The 18,121-nt window shown below is 33.5% G+C and overlaps 1 protein-coding gene across 5 annotated transcripts in view; it reads right to left on the bottom strand.

The window, feature by feature from the left end:
* Klp10A (kinesin-like protein 10A) overlaps positions 1-18,121 on the bottom strand; it is a 592,557-nt gene that overhangs the window by 380,261 nt on the left and 194,175 nt on the right. For 4 of the 5 annotated variants that reach the window (XM_089594987.1, XM_089594986.1, XM_089594988.1 and 1 more), the window contains exon 3: positions 4,258-4,362. In XM_089594987.1, the coding sequence (XP_089451113.1) occupies positions 4,258-4,362 (105 nt within the window). The remainder of the gene's footprint in view (positions 1-4,257; positions 4,363-18,121) is intronic. The other variant, XM_089594990.1, reaches the window with a different exon arrangement.

Below are 18,121 nucleotides of genomic sequence, written 5' to 3'. Positions count from 1 at the left end.
CCAAAAAATGGTAAAAATGGCCAAAACAGATTTTTTGCTTCTACCAGAAAAGCTGTAATTCGGACAAAAAAACGTTCCACATGGAAAACATGCACAATTTGGAGATTAACAAAATGAGCCCTGGCAGGCCTTGCCGTTTTTCCGCAAATTGACAAAAAGTACCATTTTCATCCTGTTTTTTAGTAGTTCATAACTGGCGCACTAATTAATATTTTTACTTTAAAATTTAATAGAACATGGGTTGTAAGGGTCGTGATTATATATAGCGATTTTAAGTGTAAATTGAATCAGTATTACTTTCTGGTTCTTGCACGTGACGTCATATATTCATGTGTGTTAGTGTTTAAGGATTCACCTTCAAGAGGAATAGGCAGCAATGAGGACTCGCCGGTACAAAGTTGGATTCGTATTGCCCCCAACACGTATTACGTATACCTTAGTGGAGGTGTGCAGGAACGTAGTCTGATTCGCAATGCCCCTGACTCGTGATACACACCGCCAAGTGATCTTAAGATATTACTAAACAAGAATTTATTGCCTCTCTTTTGCTCCCGTTGGGTGCAGTAAAGCGCCAATGTCCCGGGTTCATTCCATTTCGTATTGCCTTGAAGATTCACCAGTTCAATAGCTTCCTTACCTAGAGGATAGCTCCGGTTCGTACTGCCCCAGAGATCTGCTCCTTATCCGAGGAACACAAGAGAGTAGTCACTGGTGTACGGGGAAAACTAGGAGACTGTAATAGCCTCATCACCACCCGTGTAGCCAGAGAAGTATTTAAAGTGAATGGTATAATACAAGAAATGGTAATCAAATATATAGGTATATATTCGCTATTTATTATGATAATATTACAACAGTGCTTTGAAGAGCAGAGCTCCCTAGTCAAAGCGCTGGACTCGTTGCTGATGGCAAAAAGTGATTAACATGGGCTCGTGTGGGCCTTTTATACCCTTCCGAGGCGCAGCGGCGTCGGCGGCTTTGATTAGGCAGCTCAGATGACTTGCACATTTCGTCGCAATTCGCAACTATTGTTTGTTTCGGTATACATATAAGTATTTCCTATAGTCTATTTACAGGCGCTATTATACCGATCTTATTTATTCACATCCTAGTAAATCGGATGGTCGGTGTTAAGAGGTATCAACTTAAATTCAAATTGGCGATAGATACCTGTCGATAAGTACATAATTATTTAGGGTATGGTTGGACCCTCACAGGATTTTGTAATTCTCAACGACCCTTTAAAATTTCAAGACAATCAAATGCAAACTTTTTGCAAACCATTAAATAAACTAAAAAAAGGTTCATTCAAAAATTAGTTCTAAAAAAGTTGTTAGACTACATAGAGCCATGTTTTCTCTTATAAGGTGTTAATCTAACACTGGTTAAATTTTTCTATTCCTAACTTTTCCGTAAGTATCCCAAAAATGTATCGGAAAAAAGTTTTTTCTGCAAAGTACCAGCGGTGGCTCTGATTTGGGTCCACCAGGGCTCAGGGCTCATTTTGTTCATCTTGAAATCGCGCATCTTTTTCATGCAAAACGTTTTTTTGTCCAAATTACAGCTTTTTCAATAGAAGCGAAAAACCTGTTTTGGCCATTTTCACCAATTTTTTGGACCTATTGCTGACATTTTTTTTGTCCGAAAGTGGTTACGTTTATTGTCCTTATTATCTAGTTTGCTCACACTACGTTTTACTGTTTCTTAAACAATAGAAGATACGTTAAACAATAAGTTAATCTTTTCTTGCTCTTAGTATTTATTCGTTTATTGTTGCTTCTTTTAATATTTATGTGAGCATTGTAAATGGAATGTTAGTCATTAAGTCGTAAGAGATAAAGATTTTGTAAAAACGATCCAAAACACTATTACAATGATATGTACTTTGCTTTGTTACGTTAGTCGCAATGTTTTGAGTATTGTTAAGTCAGTAGAGGATAAAGCAGGTAAGATATTGAGTATTCGACACAATATTTGTATCAGCGATCCAGAAAACCTTAAAACACTTAATTTTCAACCTACGGCTAAATTTTTCGAATTTTGGCAAATTTTTTGGCAATTCGCCTCATTATGCGCCGCGCGCCACTGCCACCACCATAGCATTTAATACATCAGTGAAAATATTTACAATGGCTCTGACATTATATTTTAAAAGATTCATTTTCAATGTAGTCTAGAGTATATTTTTTTACAGTCTGAAACTATGGTGTACTTAGTGATCTGTTTGAAATGAAATTACTTTAATAAAATATAGTATGCATACGTTACGGTAGTAATTTGATGATGGCCTTCAAGTTTTATCGTTTGAAATTCAAAAATCTCTGAGATGTGTGTTTAAGCCTGTTTGCTGGTGTATCATTTATCTTAACAAGTTATACTGGGAAAGCGCGGGGGGGGGGTGTAGCTGTTGAATCAAAGTTTTAGATTTGTGGACTATAAGATTGAAGAGCTTAGATAAAGAGAGAGCTGTGTAATTAAGCACCAAGTTTTAAAGGTTTTGAAGTGTAAGATCATAAGTTAGAGGACAATTGAGTTTCAATATTAGGTAATAATAGTTATACAATATGGAGGCTTAATTCATTGAGTTCATTTAATGTATGTTCTTGAGGTTACATTGGTAGGTTATGGACTTCAATAGCTTGATAGCTGATGGACTTGAACATAGAGCTCAACTTTTTTTGCACATCGTGACGTGTCGTGCAGCTCAATATTAAAATTGTATCGTTTTTATTTTGGACTTATAAGATTTAAAATGTAAAACCATGTTTCATATTAATTATTTTGTATCATAATATTGATCTTATGTCATAACATTATACTTATATTTTATATTACTGAACAGAAAAAAAGAACTGTTTTCAAGACGTTTATTAGTAATACGAGTAATTCGAAAATAAGTCTTTTTTCATTATATTTATTAATTAGATGCTCAAATACTAAATAAAAAAGTCAAACCTCATTTGTATGATGGAAATACTACTTTACGCATAGAAGTGTGGTTACATAGTACTTTGAACTCCATAGATCCGTTATAAGCCCGATGTCAGTGCTAAAGAAACAATTGAAAATTTTTCTTTTCTTTGGCACTCACACAGCCATATGGCGAGTTTGGAAAATTTGAGGCTTCTTAGGTAACCCAACTGATGTTAATCAATGAAATAACGAATAAAAAAGCTTTAGTTATACATACGGACTATTGGCTTAATAGTAATCGTCAGGTGAGACTACAACCAATTTTAAATTCTCACACTGTCATGTTCTTTTCAGTATTATGGGCTGAATACAGAGTTGATATACTCTTTATTTTGTACGTACACTTCAACTGACAATACACTAGATGCTGACAAGGTTTACTTTATTACAAATTTCGTTAACTTTCATACAAAATTGCATTCAAAGCATTTTTAATTTTTCTAAATTTTCTAATTTTTTTTCTTAATAATGCTAGACGTTGTCAAAATGACTTGAATATAGAAATTTAAAAACAAACTAGCAAAATAGTGCTCTCAAACATTTTGGATTTTCAAAATATGTTATTTTAAATTAGGATACTGCGATTAATAAAACAAGTCGTACGTAACTATAAGAGTGGTAAAAACTATTTTGAAAACTGTTTAGGGATAGTTAACGTTCATAAATCTTTACTTCAGTTTATAATTTTAAAGAAATGAATTTCAAGATTTATTTGCAAAGAGTATTAGATTTTGAGTATCGTTTAAGGTACTTAACTGCATAATTTAATACTTTTATTTTCCACACAGAAAGATCTCACTATTATCTTGATAACAGCACAAAATTTTATTGTTCATCCATTATTGATATTCTATAAAAATGATGACTTATAAGTTTATTTATGAGTTTACGTAAGACTTTTTACCTTCTGTTATGTTTATAATAAGGTGCTAATAGTATTTTGCTAAACATGGTTTTTTTAGTGTAAGATACATTTTCTCTTGAATAACTAAAAGTGGTTATGTATGAAAAATATAAAATCAACATACAGTTGAATACAATATCAAATAAGTTTTTGTAAGCTCCAATCAGTAGCAACATTCTTTTTGTGTATCACAAAAAATAGTGTTTGTATGAATAAGGGTTTTATAGTGCTCGATTTCTAAACTAAATTTTAGCAAGATCAACTGTTAACTTTTTACACAGCTGTGAAAATAGTTAAAAAAGGCTTTTAGAAAATGGCCATAAAAAATCATTATTAAAAAAAACATATCTATATCATAACTTAAAGATCCTAATACTCACCCTTGCTTTAGTGGAAGTTAAAATTTGATTGTTCATGTGAGTAGATGGTAATATATTATCCATATTTAATTCAGGGTTCAGAGAAAGAATAGCATCCATTTCTACCTGAAAATAAGTTTATAACATTATCATGTGTCTTTACATACAAAAATAATGTATTGAAGTCTTAAACAGCAATGTAATCTAGAAAAAGTGTAAGACTTAGGTTTTTGTAAGCAAAAAGTCTTACTGTTTAAATAATTAGCCACTGATTGCCACAACAATACATTATCTGAAAGACATTAGATGAATCAAGGTTTTTTATTTCTCAGTCAAATTTTTAGAATAGGTCTAGAAGTTAGTGCGTAAGATGCATACTATACATTACAGAAATTTATGAACTACATAAATAATATAAATTACGGATACGTATTTAACTAAGTCCTCGTAGAGTGGGTTACAGTGTGCTCAGAATAATAGTATCCAGTATCCTGCAGGATTGGGCTGTTCGTCATCATTATGACTTATATACGAGTTAATATGCCCGATTCCCGTGGTCGTGCATCAATGATGGAAACACTATATATGTCATATTTCAATTATTGCTCAGAATTATTTACGTAAGAAAGTTCATCTGTTATCTGCATTCAAACGTTATCTGCATTGATACTGAGCTAGCCTGTCACTATGTCAGTTGGCTATTAGTGTATGTAAGATAGCAAAATAAACCCGATATTTGAAAAATAAATTCCCTGAAATAAAAAAAATAAAATAAAAAAAAATAAACTTAGTACAGTAAGCTTAGTATAATTTTGGATAAGCAAATATCCACAAAACCTGAGTGAAAAATGTCAAAAAGGTCCATTAAATAGATCTTTTGCAATTTTTGATGTAACGAAAATAGTTTTGAAAACAAACAAAAAATAATCCGAAATAAGGCTGAAGACGAAAAAAATGAAAAATTTTTTATTAGGTCTTAATCGGTCGACAATTTTTTGCACAAAGAATTAAAAAATACTGTAAACAACTATTTGTTGACATTTAATAACAGGGTTTTTATTGGTCACAGGAAATTTTTTTCGGGAATTGTAAGTATCAGTAATACCCAGCTACTAATACAAATTAAGTAAAATTTTTTTGTACATTTTGCTACAATCTGCGAAAACGGGAAAAATATGTGTTACAAAAACGACAAAGAAGTAACCAAAAATGATCTGCTTTCATTGTTTCAAATTAGCACATATTCGGTCAGATTCTATAGGCAACCGCTGGGAAGCAAAAGCGCACCTTAGCTCAGTTAAGGAAACAAGATGACAGAAATTTTTCGTCATGATCCGTTTCTATTTTTGGTATAATAGTGGAAAAAAGAACCTAATGACGATTTTGACAAGCCACAGTCTTAATCGCAGGGGAAACCTTTTTTTAATTTAAAAGCTACGAAAAAAGGCCTAATTTTACTTTATGTACAATATCTCCTCTTCAGTGCATTTTTAACGTGCATATCTTTTTTGTTTTTCTTATATTTCTTTACAAAATGGTGCCAGTAAGGAGTTAATAAGTGCTTTTGGTTATTAATGAATTGAATTCCAAGTCAAAAAACTTAATTTTTATCACGTTAAATATTTTAGTAAAAACATATCGAAAGATTTAAAAATTTAAGAAAGTATTGCTGTTGACAATACGTTGGTTTTTAACATAACAAATAATTAGCGAACAAATTTTTTTTTTTTTCATGCAAAATAAGCCATTTTTTTCTTATCAATTAACTTTACCAAAACCAACCCAAAAAATTTTTGCAAGTACGATTAAAGAATATTCGCACATTAAAAACTTAAATGTGCTTTTCAAAACAAAAACTAAAAGAGGAAAAAACACTATTTTAGTACCTTCAGAAGTCAAGAGAGCTTTTTTGAAGGAAATCTTAAGCATTCGGTACTCTACTAATTTTGCTCATATTTACAGAAAATACAGTTAAATATTTATATGTTTAACAAAAAAATTGAACATTACGGAAAGCAGGCATTACTTTAAACTTATACAAGTGCGAATGTTCTACAGCCAAAATTTCGAAAGTGGTGTGGTTTCATACGTTGATAGGAAAGTGGTGATGTTCAAAAAATCGTTACACTATCGGCCAAAATTTTTTTAATTCCAGCAGGATGACAAATTTAAATGGATTTTTAATTTTCTAGTTTAGTTTCAGTAGAATAAATTAATTAGAAAGAAAAATTCATTAAGCTGAAAACTGATCTCACTGAAATTGGTAGCACTGATGTATATTTTAAAGAGCAATACTTTCTTACATTTTCAAGCTACCCCCCCCCCCCTATATTAGTACTCCCTTCCCTGTTAGAGTGCACAAGATTTTAGAGTAAGCCTGAAAGGTAAAAAGGATTTTTGCTCGTGACTCTTGCTGCACTTGTTGGGCGCGCGCGCAAGTTGGGGGGAGCCCGCTGGTCGGTCAGTCCTCTCCAGTGTTGCGCTCACCTGTTTCGTCATTTTCTTCAGAGAGAGAGTTTTATCTTGTCCTGATTGATAGGGATAGGTTTGTAATCTCTTTGAACGGAGCTCCTCATATAATTTGAATCAAACTTCACTTAGGTAAGTTTGTTTGATCCATCCATTATACTTTATAGCCTCGTTCTCGAGATTACAAGTATACAAGTGTAGATTTTTAAAGGTACGTCAAAAGGAAACGTTGACTATCGGTGCATACATTTATTTGACTTGTTGTTAATTTGAAACGGTCCATTTGATTTGTCTTAAGTGATACAAATTGGTACTAATGTCATACACTTCTTTTACATACATTTATTATTACGCTTGAAGCGAAGCACTGGTTATTCTGGCGTATTAGCCTGTTATAAAACCAAGCGAATGTCAGAAAATTTTTCGACCATCCTGTTGTCTTTTTTATTAGTTCTATACTTACGTCCCTTGCAAAGGCCGCTGAGAAATCTGCGTGACGAACTAAATGTGCCGTAAAGATGTTGTTCATGGAAGGGCCGTTATCGTCGCGAGCTAAAGCCCAGAGCACGTCGAAGACAGATACAGGAAAAAGGATTAACGCGAGACTTGTAATTGCAAATTAACAGCAACATTTATTTTCAATCAATTGGTATACTATGTACAGTTGCGAACTGAGTAAAGCGTTCAACTCAGCCGCGGCGCTTGCTTGGACTGACTAGTGCTACGCAGAGCACGGTATATTAATATGCTTATATGTGAATGTTCAAGAATATTTCGTTTTGCAGATAACAACTATTGAATATATTATAACGTAGAAAAGTATAAATGTAGCACAGTCTCTAGAGTATTGTTTTAATCCAAGTAGTAACGTATGAAACATAAGATATTAAACTCTAAGAAGCTCGCGAAAAAGTAACAGACATTTAAATATTACAGCAATTTCGCATAGCAATTAGAAACATAATAAAATGTACAGTACATTTAAGCACAAGTTCACTTTAGACTGAACAGATGTTGTTATCTATACCACTAGTAGTTAAGATGTTTTCAAGCCATGAGCTTAGTGTTTGGCTGTTAATCACCTTGTGTCGTTTTTTGAAACGTATGAAGAGCGTCTGTTCTCCGCCACGAATCCTCTCTATTTAAGCCATGTATTTGAATACGTGAGATGTCATGCATAATTTAGGGTGGTTTACAAACCTAGGTAGACAAAGAAGAGATTGTTCTGTCCCTGGACGCAATGTTTCAATCAGTTTGTCAATTTTTATGATGAAGCCCCCTTCTGACTCTTGGATGTTATCGATCTTGATGCCCGCAAGGGTTTGGACTCGATGAGCAATGCTTAGCGATAGGAAGACGGCCGTTTAGGGATAACGACTTCAGATCTAGGTCTGTGGCTTCGGGGAGCTTTTGGAGATATTCCAGCACCACGTTCACGTCCCAAGTGATGTCATACTTGGGCGTGGGAGATTTGAGCCTGAAGCAGCCCTTGATGAATCTTGAGACCATTTGGTCTGTGCCTAACCTGGTGTCTCCCGAGACTAATGTTATGGCTTAGCGAGCCGAATTTAGTGTGATGTAGGAGGAGCCAGCTGCGAAGAGGGTGGACAAAAATTCTAGAAGAGAGTGCCGTGACGCTTTGAAGAAATCCAGCTTATTCATCTCGCAGAAATCCTGCCATTTTTGAGTTCTGTTGAGTACTGTTGAACAGTAGCTAGAGTGAGTCAGGCTAGCATCACGTCTAAGGCTTCTGGAGGGACTTGTGCTCTTATGAAGACCTCCTGCACACGATTCCTGCCATCAAAGCCAGGGTTTTGGCCTGAGCATGTGTTTTTTCTCTGCAAGGAGACAAGAATAGATTTTTGCTGGACCCTAGGTTGATGTGGTCTCCTACTAGTAGGTCTAGAAGTGGCGGGTATCAGGATTAAGTAGGCTAACTTGGTACCACTACTATACCCACAGTTCCCTCGCATTTGATTTTGTTTAACGTTTTTAGTACCAAGCTGAAGGGAGGGGAGGCATTAAATTTTAGTTTGGACCAGTCCAGCGTAAACGCGATAGTGTAGGTGGCTTGCGTGTCCAGGTCTCATGTTACATATTTTTTGCATTTTTTGTTGAGCTTATTTGCGAAAATGTCAATTTTAGGTTTCCCCAGGTGCGATTTTATTAACTCGTAGTATGTGTCGTTGAGCTCCCACTCTGTGTCCACGTTTCTCATGCACGACAGTTGGTCCACGTCTGCATTTTCTGTGGAGGCTATGTATGAGGCTGCCAGAAAGATTTGTCTTTCTTGGGCCCAGTTCCAAATCCTGTTTGTTAATGCATGATACGTTTTGAATCTGACTCCCCTGATGCAGTTTACGTATGCGATAGCGTTTGTGCTATGTTTTTTTTTTTTTAACAGAGGTATTTAATGTGAAAAAATTTATTTTTTGACACTGGACGCACTTCATTAATAAACAAAAGCACGTAGCAACTCATTTATGCCATTTTGTAAAAAAATGTAACAGAAGCAAAAAGAGGTGCATGTAAAAAATGCACTGAAGGGGAGATATTCCACAAAAGAAAAAAATTTTCAATTATGAGGTAAAAAGAAAATCAATGTCTGAGCATATTTAAATAGGAGCAGCAGAGAGGCTTTTCCCACCATGCTTTTTCTCTTTTTCCTTGGCTTACTACAGTACGTGGAGCAACAAAACTGCCATATTTTTAAAAGATTTATTTAACCTACGGGTGTTTGAAATGGTATTTCGTTAATCTAATTGATGATCCACGCGAAAGATGCGTGATGACGGCGACGTAACATAATGCATGTTTCAACACATAACGTCAGCATTACCATTTAGTTTGGATCGGCATATGGCTCCCCACACCTCCCCTCTTGGCTTAACAAGGAAAGCAGAAACTACCACTGAGGTCGCACTAGTATTGTTGGGATCCAAAAGACAGGGGCTCCAGCATTCTAGTTTCAGAGCTGGCTCAACTGAGTTTCTCAGTTTTTCTGGTTCCTGAGCTTAGGATCCACCGGACCGGGCATTTCATCACGAGCCATCTTAGCATTATTTCAATAATTGCTTAAATGCACCATTATAATGCTCAGATGCACCATTGATAATTGCTCAAATGTACATGTACACTTGCTTAAATACTTTTTTTAGTTTACTTTTGTTTAAGTGCTTATTTGTTTATACTAGCTGATACGCTGATTGTTATTTTACGTCAAAAAAGTATTTGTCCTTCGATTTTATTTTATAATTTTGTTCCTATGAACTCTTGTTATATTTTTTAATGCTGACATAAAACTGTAAGCTTAAATTTATGGTTTGATTTATTTCGCGAACTTCAGCGATTAGGGCATGTACTTTCTGTTTCTTTGCTTATTTTCAGCATCAGGAACGTCATCCTTGAGTTTTCAGCAGGTAGAGCTTTCCGTCGTTCGAGGACACGTGTGTAAAAAGAGAATGACGTGAGTAAAGATTGGTCTTCGTATCCTCTCCAAACTTCTTTTATCTCTTACTTAGCGAAGGTGACAAAAGTTCGCTATTTTCCCTTTACCTTACCAGATATTTCCTTGAAGAATAGTAAACTTTTTGTTGCTATACGTTCGTCCAAATTGATGCTTGTGTAATTATGGAGCGAATAAAAAAACGGGCATACGTTGCTCTACATGCGTTGCTTTTCTTCGCATGAAGCATTGCCGTACATCAACGCAAGATCCATCAAAATTAATTTTATCATACCACCGTATCTAATGTTAAACAAAACGTTAAAGATACAATACAAAAATACAAAAATTTTTGAACTACAATAAATATAAAGAGGAGAATCAAAAGTGAAATAATTTAAAAAATACTAGTGTAAATAGCTGCCTTAAGCACAAAAGTAGAAAAAATTTGCTGAAGTATAATAGAAATATCAATAAAATACTATTTATTTTATAAGCAATCTTCAGATAATTTGAAATACAACGATAGTGACACTTACACAAGAAAAAATTAATACCATGAGTACATGTAAAAGTAAAGCATTCGTAGCAATGCATATCCGAGTTAAAATGTTTACGTATATACAGCTACAAAGTAGGTCTGTACGGTGCAACTACCAAACAAGTATAAAAGACAACATTGACAAACGTAAAGGTAAGGAGTGAGTTAAACTACGAAAAATCAGAAATTTAAAGATCACCAAAAAAAGTATGAACAAATTGTAGTAACAGTGTATCAAACATAAAATGTGTACAATAAAACTTTCTTATAACTTGAAAAACGCATTTTTGCTACAGAGTGTAACAATTAAAATATAAATGAAATTTTGAACTATGTTATTAAAAATCAAATAATGATGACTTTTTTGTTCAATAATTTTCTTGTCGCATCGATTGTTGTAAAAAATCTGTTTTACAGACATTTTTGCGTTTTTTCACGTAGCTTTCGTGCAAACTCACTTTCCAAACAAATACGCAGCTACTTGTACAATTTTTCTTCATTATTCCGTCAAAAAAGTAAGCAAGAAATATTTTTGTATGGATAAACTACGTCAGCTACAATGTAAGTGCATTCACATAAATGGTACTTGAATCAACTGTATTTTAATCTTTCCGTATTCGCTCCAAGTCGATGCAGAGGCTGCGCCCTCTATATTAGATATGTGACAAGCATGTAATTATACAGACATGTAAACAAAGGCCTCATACCACTTAGCTGCTTGTGATTGGCAAGCTAGAGAGAAAATGGCGACCCCCTCCGGCAGTTTCTTACAGCAAGTCTGCCAATCACAAGAAGCTATATGCATGTGTGTATGCTCTAAGCCGTTTTGGTCATGCATACTAAGTTACAACTGTTTAAATTAAGCAGAAAATTATGAACCTAAGTCTTCAATAGGTACGTTAAAAGTACTAAAATAAATCTACTTAATAACTTTAGCGTGAGCTCCCTGTACCTACAGGCATACGACATAGGACTTTAACTAAATCGTAAATTTTAAAAGGGTAAGACGTCAAAACATTGCTTGGAACTACAGGTAAAATTTATTTTTTCTATATTAATCCAAAAATTTGAGTTATCTTAATTTCAAAAAGTAAAATGCAACGCAAAATTTACAAATCGAGACATGTTCATGGATTTAAGGTATTTTCTTAATGATTTACATTTCATTCCTAACAAACTTTATAGTTTTAGTGTCAATTGGTGTCAAATAAAGCGGCGGAAGTGCTATTTTAAAGTTAGAAGGCAAAAATTTCACTATCATATAAAGCAAAAATGCTAAAACCGTTGTAATCGCGAACCGCGAAAGCTACTAAACCAATTTTGCTGAAATTTGCAAACTTATTCTTGATGGTTCTGAGATGGTTTTCGCAGTTATCTACTTGAAAAAGTTAATAACAAAATCAGTAAATAAGCTCAAAGTTTTGCTCAAATAAGCTAGCTTCGCACTTTAGTTCAGTAGGATCCGCTAGGTGGCGTCAAGGTAAAATTGAAGCCACCCGCAATCAAAGATAATGAAAAGTGGTTATAAAATGCCCCATGGAGTTGTCAGCTATCGTAGTCGTTCATCGGTATTATGTACATCGAGAACAGAGTTCTCAGTCGTGCAGCTAGGCATTACGGCTACTAATGACACTCTTCCAAATCCGTTATCTCGGATTCCCAAGATAACTGAGTACCACATAAAAAAAGGCGTTCGAAACGTCACCGTCTCCGGCAAAATACCAGAAGACGTCAAGCCCGAGCACACTTTGCTTTAGCACTTTTAGGTTTTATGGCTATTCTTCTAACCAACCTGGTGCTACTACCGTAACAAATCATAGTGCAACAGCAAGCCGGGGAGAACAACTCTGAATTCAGGCAGCTACGACACCTCCTTAGTGGTTTGTAGAAACGGCATGTCCACAATAAAAGTATCCTCCAGGCCCACTTTCCCAACTACCGATGAGTGGTTAGTTATCCGGGGAACAACCCGAGATATTCTTTAGTCAGTGGCGTATCTCTTTTCAGCATAGTCTCCGTACGCATAGACTCTAAGAGTTAGAGTTAAGCTACCCGAACAGCCAGCTCTTTATTAACAAGATTAATTATAAATAACAGCTAGAAGTATCACTACTGATCCTTTTCAGGGCTATCGTAAGTATTTACGTTATCTACTTAAACATCAATCTCATTAGTTCCTTTTAAGACCACTTAACGCTTAACATCCTTGCCAACAAAGACATATTTACTACCATTTCCAGCAACGATTCGTCGACTAAAAGACTATATCAAGCCGGCCACTATTTAACACAACGAAGAGTTGTTCGTCCCAAGGCTGAAAACCCCACCAACCGACAATCCTACATTACAATACTCTCTCGACTCTGTAAGCATTCAACCAGAAATCACCGATGTTCTCCGAGGTATGCGCTGGGCAAACCTAACAACTATGAAGGAAAAATAAACTCAAACGGGACAGTCTTCAACGGGCAAGCATTACGAACCAATCTCCCCACCTTAGATTACCAAAACGACTGAGCTCTGCAAAAAAAGAAGGTGCTTTAGACACCAATGTCTCCAACACAATACCAGGAGACGTTGGGAAAGAGCTCTACAACTACCTCCAAAGCTTCAAACGTTGTAGTTTTCCTACCAATCAGTCTGATGCTGCAGTAATAGGCCAGAGAAGATTACCCTGAGGGATCCAGGCAGTCACGTTTGCTGGAAACTTCAGTCAAGAAAGAGTTTACGTTAGAAGCTTACCTGTCTTTTTTAGGGGAATCGCATGTCGAACTACCTTGCAAACAAGTACATTAAAACTTTACAAAGTTGACAAAAAACAGCCTTTAGGGCTTACAAAAGTTTCAACCATGCCTGTAATCACAAGAGAGGGAATTGGAAGGAAAGCTTTAAATGCTTTAAATATTTAAAATTTTAGGCGCCAAAAAACTAACACATAACATTTATCAAGATTGAAGCAGCAGCATCGAAATCAACGAATAAAAATTTATCAAGTGAGAGATCAGCTTTTTGTTCTAACGCTCACAGTAATCTCTTAAATCTTCCAGATTTTTAAACAGGTAGGCTAATGTATGTTTTCATTCATTGAGGCAACAAAAAATGGAGTGATTATGCTCTAGGACTTTGTTGCTTTGGTAATAAAGTTGAGAGATAAGGGAAAAAATTTTAATTGTATTTTTTTAGTGAGTTTTAAATCTTTTCAGTGTAAATAATAAAAACGTGTTAAAAATAGAACTTCTCGTGGATTATACAGAAAAAACTGCAAATCAATGTACCTCTAGGGCCAACGATTATTTTATGGCATATAGAATACACGGTACTTTTTAGCTCAATCAAATTTGTTCTACTTATTACAGCTTAATATTTGACAAAATAAACTGCATGAATTTCGAATAAATGTTTTTAGTAAGAAGGTCTTTGTTTTGAGAAGTGCCAGAAAAAAATGTAAAATTTTTTACTGAAAACGTTTTATATTACGTGTCAACACACTCCGCTGTTCTATTCAGTGAATCGCAAAATTCTACGTCCGTAAAAAAATATGACAATTACAAAAGGCTCTATAAACAAAAATTTTATTTCACAGACTGTGTGCCAATTTTTTGTTACAATTTCTATTAATTCACCATTGAAAAAAAAAGAAATATGGAGCATATATATTTGCTTCTTCATAGAATCTGTTTTGTGATAAATGAGACGCCGGATATCGATATAACACAATAAATATGTTTTCTGAACTTGAGAATGGAAGTACATTACTCTGGGAAAGGTTTCAGTCTGTATGTGTTTGTGTGCATGTGAGCTTATATCTTTAACATATTTTTATTTTATCTATGAACTACACTGAAGTATCAACCCCATGCTTTATTTATTGTAATATTGTACGAATAAAATTTCTTTAATATTTTAATCTTTCAATATTTCTGACAGTGTAAATTTCAAGTCGTAAAATTTGATTTTCAAAACCAATAACATAAGATGAATAAAAATAAAGTCCTTCAAAAAATGGTTGTTTTTAATCTTAAATAAGTATAGGAGATCAAAAAGTAACAAATATTATGATAATTTATTAATTTAATCCTGAAAAAAATTGTGCACACGTGTTTACAAATACGCACGCACTGCAACATATTTAATGTTTTGATATTCATCTAAATACGTTTTTCATATACGAAAATATGGTAGAAGTAGTCAAAGCTAGCATGATTTATCTAAATACGTTTTTTAGTTTTATTTGTTCAAAATAATAGTTTAAGTAGTCAAAGTCAGCATGATTTTTTCTTGTGTTATATATGTATATATCTTCCTATATTACAGTCATCCACATAACTCCCACAGATCCCACTCACTCCTCACAGACACCTACAGAATACGTAGAAATCTAGTCTTTTTTTCGCCATTTCAACTTATAAAATTTTTGGTCCTGATCCCCTACCGACCCTTTACAGACCCCGAAAAATTTTTCTTGACTCTTTAAAGATTGTAGACCTTTTAAAACAAGCACTTAGATAGAATTTATGTATATAATACTCTATAATACATTAATTTTTTTTTTTACATCAATCACTTACACAGCAATGAGGACCTTATTTTACATTGCTTCCAAACCAGCAGACTAAAGTTAGAAAACGCACATGAGAAAGTAGATTCTCAGAAGTACGAGCCAAGTGGGTAAAGACCGGATCTAGAAGTCGGAAGTCTGTATTACCAAGCTTCCGAGCTATAAGAACTACAACCTAAGCCACTGTGCTAACGTGGCCACTATAAGACAATTATTAATTTGTTTACATTTTAATTATTTTGAAATAATCGTAAGGACATAGTTCCTCGTACACCAAAATTTCTTTTTAATCATATTATTGTTAGCTTATAAATAGGAAATAAGTTTTTATATGTTTATCTATGACATGACACTATTATTCATCTATTTTAAGTATGAATTAGACTTATTCTTACTAATGTTACAATCGTAACTGTAAAAATATAACTCTGTTAATGTACCTTAACACCTTTGTACTGTCCATTTGAGTGACATTACACTATTACACATGAAAGCATTGAGTATCAGGTTCAATATGTATACCTATAGATACGAGTCCACTTATTCACGTACTAAGGTTAGCCTTCAGTTTCGGACTTTCAATACGTCATATTTTTTGTTTTCACTCAGCAACATTGAACTTTCATGATTTTACTGTCAAAAAAACTTTTTAATTATTTTTTTGGATGACCCAATAAGTCTTTATTTAACTTTGATTTTTTAACCAGAGATATATTTTATACGTAAAAATAGTATTAAAAACATATCATATAAATCACATACTAACAAATATCATAAAAATTACATAATAATATAAAAACTACAAGCATGTATTAAGAAAAAAATCATCTTAACGACTATAAATGAATAGCATAGTTTTAATCGAAGGTGTATTAGTTGATGTATTCAACAACACAAATTTAAGATTTCAAGCTAAAAATAAAATTTTATGTAAATTTAATGTATTACTGTACTATATAAATTGAAAGAAACTATAATAAACAGAAAGTTTTGGATTTTAAAAACATGTTTATTTCATTAGGCAGCTTATTATAAAAATTCTGTATTGAGTGGGGGGCACTACGGAAAATTTTAATAAATTAAGAATTTATAAGCTATTAAAGAATGAATACATACAGTTTGTGTTTACTGTTGTGTCTTATTTATCGTGAAAAAAAACTTCCAAAACTAGGTCATTAAAAATTTTTTACTCAAGACTTGAAATACATTTTAACTCGTTTTTTCGCTTCACATTTAACTTCTTAGATTTTGTTAGAAAGTGAATTATTTTAACTATATTTCTTTAGTTTTTGTCACATATAGCCCGAAATTGGTCGAACAAAGCCACAGAATTCAAAATGCCTTACAAGATTTATGTAAAAATTTTTAATTATAAATGAGGTTTATTTATTTTCATGAGCAAAATACCTCGACATTTTAACAGTTAATTAATTGAGTCTTATTTCACCATAGATTTTAACCTGAATACAATGGCTCAGCTTTCTAAATAGAGATGGATTTTTTCAACAGACTAGATAACAATGAATAACAAAACATAAATTAAGATTAATAGCCCCACCCTGATTTAGGTCATTTTTTTTAATCGTGAAATTTTACTCATTCAACATTAACCGAAATTAGCACCAAAAACTAAGAAACTTACTGGCGGCACCACATTAAATTCTAATAAATAAATTGGAACTAGAAGTAGGACTGGGAAAAAGATTCAGATTACAATTACGACCTTATAAATAAATTGATATCCTTTAAAATTAATGATGCTGAGTACTAAAAAAGTAAGCTACAATACACACACAGATACATGTTATTGAATTTTATTCCAACGTACTTCGCATACTACGGTTTTGGTAACGTGGAATTGATGTAACATAGTTTAACCCACGGATCTCTGGAAATCGTAAAAGAAAATGAGATGTAATCACTTAATAAACTGATTTTAGGAATGTCAATGGATATGTAAAAGACAAACTACTCATTATAATTAGGGGCTTCTGGCACTGAAATGGCCAGTCAGTCCTTTTCTCTCATACTCTAGAAGAGTACGAGAATTGAGGAGACCTGCATCGGGTGTACTTTGTTAATACTGCCAGCAGTTGGTTCCCTAGCCAAAAAGCTACAAAATAGCAAGAAAATACCAATGCTAACTTTCATAACCATTACAAACCTTATGGTTTATAAAGATACTCAGTATTTTCCTGACATTATATTACCACGAAGAGTTTTGTTGCTATATGAGAAACGCTACCAGCAGTGGATTTTAAAATTAAAAGGCGCTGGTATTACTACCTACTAATTCTTGCTTGATTTCGCTAAGGTAAAGGCACTTCCATCCTGCATTGATAATTATGCAAGAATTATTAATACTTTTGCCAGCTTGTTTGTATCAACAGAGCTACAATTATTGAGTGGCACATTTAACTAAGAGCCTTACTGTTGGTAGTACTTAAAAATGCTATCAAAAATTAAGTTAAACATAGTTGAAATGAACAAAGTAAAACTAAATCTAGAAAAACTAAACAAAATAGACAATAAAGTGTAGACAACAGATTAACTGTAAGTGTACAATTGAATATATTCTTTATATCAAACAGTTAAGATATTTAATGCAGAGTAAGATTAAGTTACGGTGCATAAAAATATATGTTTTACACAATTTTATTCTCATGTACTCCATACAACAATGCAGTATTCACAAAAATATATCGTACCAAAATTTTGACCCCTAGACAGAACGTAAAATGAGGTTAAAAGAAGATAAGTTGTGCTTTTTTTATTTATTGTTCTACACTACCCAGTAGTCAAACAGATGGACTTACTACATACTAATATTATAATAAAAAAAAAAGTTTCGGTAGGAGTTATTTGATTATTT

This window comes from Copidosoma floridanum, unplaced genomic scaffold, assembly GCF_036245765.1.
Source record: "Copidosoma floridanum isolate Cflo_tuat_1 unplaced genomic scaffold, Cflo_Japanese_pri ptg000022l, whole genome shotgun sequence".
Lineage (NCBI taxonomy): Eukaryota > Metazoa > Arthropoda > Insecta > Hymenoptera > Encyrtidae > Copidosoma > Copidosoma floridanum.
Note: the sequence above shows the minus strand (reverse complement) of the source record. Positions and strands in the feature narration are given on the sequence as shown.